Genomic DNA, 7,342 nt, shown 5'->3' on the forward strand with positions numbered 1-7,342 from the left:
CTCAGAATGGGTGCCCAGTGGCGGGGGGGGGCAGTTTATATCTGTCTTGCTCTTGTTTGATGTACACACACCCGCTCTATTTACTACCAAATAAAAGAAATACATCTGTGTTGCCAACAGAAACAGCTGGAGAGCTGGCTCTCTGGTCTCCCAGGGCCTGGAGGTGCTCCTGGGCACGCTCAGAACTGCAGAGCCCAGCACTGTGGGGACCCCGGATCCGAGTGAGGTCCTGGCCCATAGGAGGATGGGGGTCTGCAGTGGGATGTTGGTAGCTCCCACAGTCTGCCCCAGGTGGCTTGTGAGGAGGGAACATGAGGCATCTCTGCCCAGAGGATTTCAAGCTCCGTGCAGAAGTGGTAGGAGCGACACCTTGCTCCCTGCCCAAACATTTCCACAAGATTCTTCCCAGCTTGCCTTAGCCTGGGGCCATCAGAGAAAACCAGCTGCCGGGGGTCACACAGAATAAGGTGTGGGTTTCTGTGCTGCTGCAATGCTATGTGATCACTATGCATATGTGATGCTAAACTTATACAGGTGGGATACTGGGAGCCCCTGGATATAGTGTCTATTAGAAGGTCTAACTAAAGTGTGTGTGTGGTGGGGGGTTGGGGGGAGCGTATCCTGTATGTTTTGTGTGTGTGTGTGTGTGTGTGTGTATAACTATATATTTATATATTTGGGTGATGCAGAAAGGATTAAGCCAGGAAGCTGATGTCATTGAATTGACTTGAAGATTAATTGGAGAGGGGCTGTAGGGAAGGATCCGAAGTTAGGAGAGGAGATGCGGCTCCACGATCTGAAGGGAGGCAAGATGAAAGAATAAAATCAGGGATGTCAGCTCAGTGTCCTAGGGTAGGGGACACTGGCTGCCCTGGCTTCCCATGATAGACTGTCTTGGAGGAGCTGCATGGAAGGACCCTCACTCCCCCCAAAGAGCCCCTCTGGTGAGTGTCTCCAGCAGCGCCTGGCAATCCCTGCAGAGGCAGCGCCTAGGGAAACGTTCTATGTGGGGGAAGAACATGACCCCAGACTAGCCCTCTGGATGTGACTTCCACCAAGCTCTGTCTTGGCCTCTCCAAAAAACGAAAGCTTGCAGTCCAGCCTAGGGTGCTTCATGCTCAGGGAACAGCTTCCGCGCTCTCAGTCCTCATCCCTTCCCCGCCCTCCCCCCTCCTCTGCATCCCTGCTCAACTGCTTCTCTCGTATTGTGAGAAATACCACGACCCCCACTGGACAGGACCAAAGTGGACGTTTCCTGCCTGGGCAGGCTTCTAGCCTTACACAGTCACCAGTCCCAGGCAACTGCGGAGACACCTTCCTCCCCCAGGGTGTGCACCTTGACTCCTGGGAGGGACGCACCGACCTAGAGCAGCAGGGTTCCCAAAGGGAGACCGCGGGAGCAGGACAAAGGATAAACTGTGCCTGTAAAGAACCAGTTATTTCTCGACTTTGTAAAGACCGCGTCAGTCAAGAACCGTTTTCGAGAATCCAAACACAAATAAAGAAGTATTTTCTTGGCATTTGGTAACATCGTGTTCTGGCTGTAAAATCTAAGAACGTGTTTGCTATTGCAACATTATTTTTAATGAGCTGTTATTGGCCTGTCCTGCAGTTAGTATTGCCAACAGTAAAAGGCATCACTATGTTTGCAGGTAACACAAGGAACAACGTATTTGGACCCCGAATTTCTGTTTATTTTTCATTTGCAACACATGCCCTCGTTTTTATTCCAAACCAGAGGGAAATAAAGGGAGATCTATCTTCACTGAGGTCCAGGCTAAATTTTGCCATAAATACGCGTGCCAGTTTATTTGGAGGCAGTTTCCCATAATAGAAAACGATACTCGATGTTTCAGCCATAGCAGAATCAATTGTGTGGATTGGGTCTGAGCAACTGTAAAGCTCTGAAAGAAGGAATGGGCGCACGTGCAGGCGCTCCCCAGCGGACGCGCCCGCTTAGTGCTCATCGGATCGTCACCGTCTCTGGGTTCCTCATCTCCCCCTTCTGGCTCCCCAGCTTCCGATGTGCCCTACCAAGAGTTGGGCGAGCAGACCCCATGCAGGGAACCGCGCTGCGTTGGCTAGGCGCGCTCAAGCACCTGCTTCCGCCCGCCAGACCCGCGCTCGCGAGCAGCTCCCGGGCCGCCGCGCCCCGCAGGCCGCCCACCAGCAGCGCGGAGGCCGAGTATCTGGCCGGCGCCTGGGAACCGCTAGCTTTTCACTTCTCGGCGGCGGCCAAGATTAGGGTGGGGGACCCAGAGAAACCGTGTGCCCGTGAGGCGCTCAGCGCGGTGGACAGAAAAGGTCCTGGCAGGGTTGAGACAAAGTCCTCTCTGTTGCCGCTGGCGCAGTCAGGTGTCCTCTGTTCCCCGGCACTGGGCACACCAGGACCGCACCCACACCCGAGCCGCCCCAGGAGCCAGTTCCTCCAGGTCTGCGGAGGCTTCCCAGTCCCGAAGCTGGGAGCCGCTGTCCCTAGGGCTGTTTGACCTCCCTGGGTCGCCCTCTCGCGGCCTGGCTTCTCCCAGCTGGACGTCGCGATCCGCCTCTGGCCGCAGCTAAACATTAAGTTCATCCCCTTCTTCCCGCCCCCCACCCGAGAGGCAGCCGGAGGCCACCCCAGGGATATTCTGTCCAGAAGCTCGTGGCTCCTGAAGGACCCGCGGCCTGGGAACGGAATGCGAGGCTGCGACCCTGCGATCGGAAATACCAGCCGTCTCTGAGCCCGCGGCTGTCGCTGCGCTCAATTCTGCGAAATAGATAAGCCCAGGTCCTCACCCCTTCCGCCCCGCATTCTTCCCTTGCTCGAAGGGAGTTTCAGGAAGCGTAAGGTACTGAGGAGAGAGCGGGTCTGGTCGCGAACAAAGCCGCCTCTATCTCCGCCGCCTCCTGGATGATAGGGATGTGCATCCAGGTCTGACTCGGCCAGTGCAGAGGTAGCCAGAGAGCGAGGCAGGAAAGAGTTCGGAGACACCTGCTCTGGGGAAAATCGTCCAAAGTTAAACACTCTGGCAACACGAAGTGCTTCGCTTTTCTTTTCTTTTTAATTAATTCCATTTCACGACAACATTAAATGTAACAATATTTTGTGATTCTTTTTCTCTTTTTCTTAAAAAGGGACTGTATCTGGGCAGAGGTGAGGGAGATGGGGGGGGGGGACAAACTATCGCAGAACAACAGGTGTAGCCGACAGAAAGAAAATAGATTGGGTGGCAGAGCAAGGAGCCCTGAGGAGTTGAGGGTGAACTTTACAAGAAATCTGTACATTTATCAAATAAGTTAAAATTCTCCTAAATTGATTGTCCTTCACTTAAAGCGCTCCAGTATGCACGTCTTACTTCTTTGAGCATTGCTAGCTATCCTTGTTTCCTTCCTTCCCCCCTTTCCCCTTAATTTTCTCCTCCTAAACAAATGACCAGGATTATACATTGAAAACATCTGCTTCTCTCTGCGGACGAAGAAGCAGGGTTCTCAGGAAATTCTGTACAATATTGCACAGGTCAAAAGTACAATTACTGCAGAACAAAAAGGTAGGGGGAGAGGATAAAAAACTGTTTATTTTTTAAGATATTGAAATCACTCTTAAAATAGGGCACAAGGTATTAATAGTAATATTAATAATAATTTACCAACAAATGAAATTCTCGCAGTATGTGCTACTAATAAATAAGACCATTCACACCAGGCCAGATGTGGAGCTGTTTCAATAATCAGAAGTCTGATTTGGGGCTGCCTTGTCTTTTGCCTGTAAATACTTGGAGAATTTTTTGGCCACAAAAAGGGAAAGATGAAGAGATCAACTGCGACAGACCTCTGTGGCAGAGAGGAAAGTGGCCTGAGTGGAAGTCCTTATGAGAGGCTACTCAGATTCTGAAAATTCGGAAGTAATTTATTGGGAATGGAAAGGAAGAACCACACCCAGAAATCCAGAAATAAAAGTACTACAATGTGAATTCTCTCTCTCCCTCTCTCTCTCTCTCTCTCTCTCTCTCTCTCTCTCTCTCTCTCTCTCTCTCTCTCTCGACTTCTGAAAATAGTTCTATAGAAAATGAATAAATCAGAGGGGCTCAGGTTCTGTGCTTACTTTCCTTCTATAAAAATAAAACCAAAAGCCACAGCGCAATGCAAATTTGGCGGGGGGGCGGTGCACATTTTACCAAAACTTTCAGCCGAAATATTTGACCTGGGAATTTTGTCTTTCTCCTGCTTTTTCTTAATATAAACCAAAACCAAAAGTAAGAGGGGAAGCGCCTCAAATCCATTAGAGGTGAATTGCACGAAAATGCTTTGCAAATACTTACAAAACGCTACCGATTGGGGGAGGGGAGGCCGGGGCAGCGCGCTGAAGCCCCGGGTCCCGAAGGCCGCTGGACCTCTCGGCGCCCTCGGCCCGGCCCAGTCTCCTCCGGGGTCTGGGAAGGGGGCCGGGCGCTCCCTCCTCCTCCCCTCTCGGGCCTCAGACGGGCCGTAGCAGCGGCACGGATGAGACCACCGGGTGCGAGTAGTACACGGGGTGCGGGAAGGTGAGCAGTGGCTGGCTGACGGGTACCGGGGCCCCCGCGGCCGCGGCCGCCGCGCCCTCAGCCGTCGAGTTCTCGTGGTAGAGGATGGGCACCCGCACGATGCGCTGCGCCGCGGCATGGCTCAGGTTGGCCGCCTCCAGCTCGGCCGCCAGCTGCCGCTTCCACTTGTTGCGGCGATTCTGGAACCAGATCTTGACCTGCGTCTCGGTCAGGTGCAGCGACGCGGCCAAGCCGGCGCGCTCCGAGCTGCTCAGGTAGCGCTTCATGTCGAAGGTGGACTCGAGCTGGAAGACCTGGCTGCGCGAGAAGACCGTGCGCGTCTTCTTCTTGCGGCACGCGGGCTTCTTCTCGGGGCTCTCTGCGCCCTTCTTCCAGTCCTCGGCGCCCGGCGTCGCCGCCGCCGCCCCCACGCTCGCCCCAGCAGCGCCCGGCGCCGCCTCGCTCTCCTTCTTGCCTTCCTCTGAGTCGCTTTCCTCCAGAATGATCTCGTCCGGGCTCTTGGAGTCCAGCTCCTTGTGGTCGGGGTCGGCCTTAAGCAGCGGCTCGGGGGAGTCGCGGTCGGTGCCCGAGGCGGGGGAGGAGTCTCGCAGGAGGGCCTTCTCCGAGGCTGGAGAGAGACAGACAGACGGACGCACACACACGCACATGGACACAGCCTTCAGCGAGGCCTGGAGCCTGGGGGCCGTAGGCTCAACCCGCGCCCGCCTCCGGGCCCCAAGCCTCGAGGCTTCACCATTCCCGCGGGCCTCTTCCTTCCCGGCTGGGCCAGAAGAGGGGCGCCGCGTCCTGGGGTCCAACCTTCTCCCGAGGACTGCCTAGAGAGACCCGGATGGTGGCAGCACCGCCGGTTCCTTTCTTTCCCTGAGCTTCCCAGCCAGGGGCCAGCGGAGAGATTCGCCTCCAGCTTGGGGCCGCCTGGATCACTCCCTCCATCCAGGCCAGGTCCCCAGTCCCAGTCGCCTGAAGCCTCCCCCTTCATGCCCGAGGCCACTTTTCCCGGTAAGCGCCGCGCCCCGGGCTCCAACTCCAACTTCTTTTCTCACCAAGTGGGATTGGATTTCCAGGCAGCGCAACAGAGCGTGCGGGCAAGAGTTGCAAGCCAGGGGACGAAGGAAGTTGGTCAAACAGCGCGTTTGAGGGTGCAGGGATGCCAGGGCTGCGGAGGGAGGCAGCGCGGACGGGGATGGGACAAGCGCGAGGGGAGGACAACGAAAGTTCAAAGAGAGGTCGGTACCTTCAGGTCGCGGGAGGTGACCGCCGGCGGGGGTCAGGGTGTAGGGGTACCACCAGGCCGGGGAACGCTCCAGGTAGTGCGCAGGCAGGGCAAACCTCTGCGCCGGGATCTCAAAGCGAGGGAAAGCCAGGTCGCCCACCTGCGAGAGCGCGAAGCCCGCGGCGCCCTCCAAGGCCCCCTTGGCCGCAGCAGCAGCGGCTGCGGCGGCGGCTGCAGCGGCCGAGGCTGGAGCGAAGAGAGTCCGTGAGGGCGGCTGCGGCTTAGGGGGCGGCCGGTGGTGGTCTCCGTTGAGTAGGTTCTTGATGGAGAACGGAGACTCCTTAGGCGCGGGAGGCGGGGGCGGCGGCGGCGGAGGCTGCGAGCTAGCTGTGCCGGGGGCGTCCGGCCCGGGCTCCGGCATGGTCCCCTCTCCTCCGGGTCTCCGGGAGGGAGGGAGCGGGACAGGCGGGCGGCCGGGCGAGCAGACGGGCGCCGGAAATCAGACCATAAACGGAACTCAACTACGGGGCGCAAAGTCGGGGGCCGCCCCGGGCGCAAATCCAGCGGCGGGAGGGCGGGGTGAGGACCCGGCCAGGGCGGGCTTGCATGGGGGAGGGGTGCTGAGGGGCGGGGAGCGGCCCTGCAGCGGCACGGAGGGAGCGAGGCGGCTCAGCGGCGGCTGCAGCTCCCGGGGAGGAGGCGGCAAGAGCAGTCCCCCGGCTTGGGGCTGCGTCAATCCGGCGCCGGATGCTAATGATGAAATCAAAATGTCATCCAAGTTAAATGCGGGGAGTATACGGCGATTGGGCGCGTACAATGGCAAATGGGATTAGGCAGGCGAAGGCGCAGCCGAGCCTGGGCCCCGCAGCCGCCTCCGCCACCGCCCCCTCCTCGCCTTCCCTCGGATTTTGGCGCTTTGGCTTCGGGCTATAAGAGCCCGCCTGTTATTGGCTTTATATAGTCCAATTAGGCAGCAAATGAGGACAAGCCTATTAGCACAAAAGGATATTGGCTCCCGCTAAAGAGGCACTCGGAGCGCTCTGGCGAGCGCAGGAGGCGAGCGAAGGACGCGGAGCCGGCGGCGCCCCCGGCCGGAGCGCACTGACAGCCTCGGCGCCCGGAGCCCGCGCCTCCCTCTCCCCCCTGCAGCTCGGAGACCCGATTCCAGCCGCCTGGCCTGCGGGAGGGGGAAGGGGCGGGCCAGGCCCGCCCGGGTCACCTCGGGGTTATCCGCGCTCGCAGCTGCCTCTCCCCCGCCCCCAGGGGCTTGGCAGGGGCCCGCGGCCCCCACGCAGCTGGAGAGCCACGCAGCGCCAGCCCAGGAGGCAGGACGCGACCTCCGGCCCGCCGCGAACTCAAAACTTTTCTACCATTTGGGGTCCAGCGACTTCAGCATTTTCCCTAAAGCGTGCTAAGGGCGCTACCAGGAAGAAGGGGATTTGGGTTCCCCACCCACCGTCTAGTCGATAGGAAAGGAATCGGGGTGTAAAGCCTTGCACTGCATCAGCGGTCTCAGGAATCCGCGTGGCCTTGGCCTTTGGCCTTGAGAAACCGGAGAGTGAGTCTTCCCCCCAGAGAGCAGGTGGTTGTGCGTCTCTGCGCACCC

At 58.1% G+C, this 7,342-nt stretch overlaps 1 protein-coding gene across 1 annotated transcript; it reads right to left on the bottom strand.

Moving 5' to 3' along the window:
* Positions 1-3,022: 3,022 nt before the first annotated feature.
* Positions 3,023-6,210, bottom strand: HMX3 (H6 family homeobox 3). The gene is made up of 2 exons (XM_032490719.1): positions 5,758-6,210; positions 3,023-5,130 (listed from the first exon to the last, which is right to left on the bottom strand). The coding sequence occupies exons 1-2, from the start codon at positions 6,155-6,157 to the stop codon at positions 4,457-4,459; spliced, it is 1,074 nt and encodes a 357-aa protein (XP_032346610.1). The 5' UTR covers positions 6,158-6,210; the 3' UTR covers positions 3,023-4,456.
* Between the last annotated feature and the right edge of the window lie 1,132 nt (positions 6,211-7,342).

Source organism: Camelus ferus, chromosome 11 (assembly GCF_009834535.1).
Source record: "Camelus ferus isolate YT-003-E chromosome 11, BCGSAC_Cfer_1.0, whole genome shotgun sequence".
NCBI lineage: Eukaryota > Metazoa > Chordata > Mammalia > Artiodactyla > Camelidae > Camelus > Camelus ferus.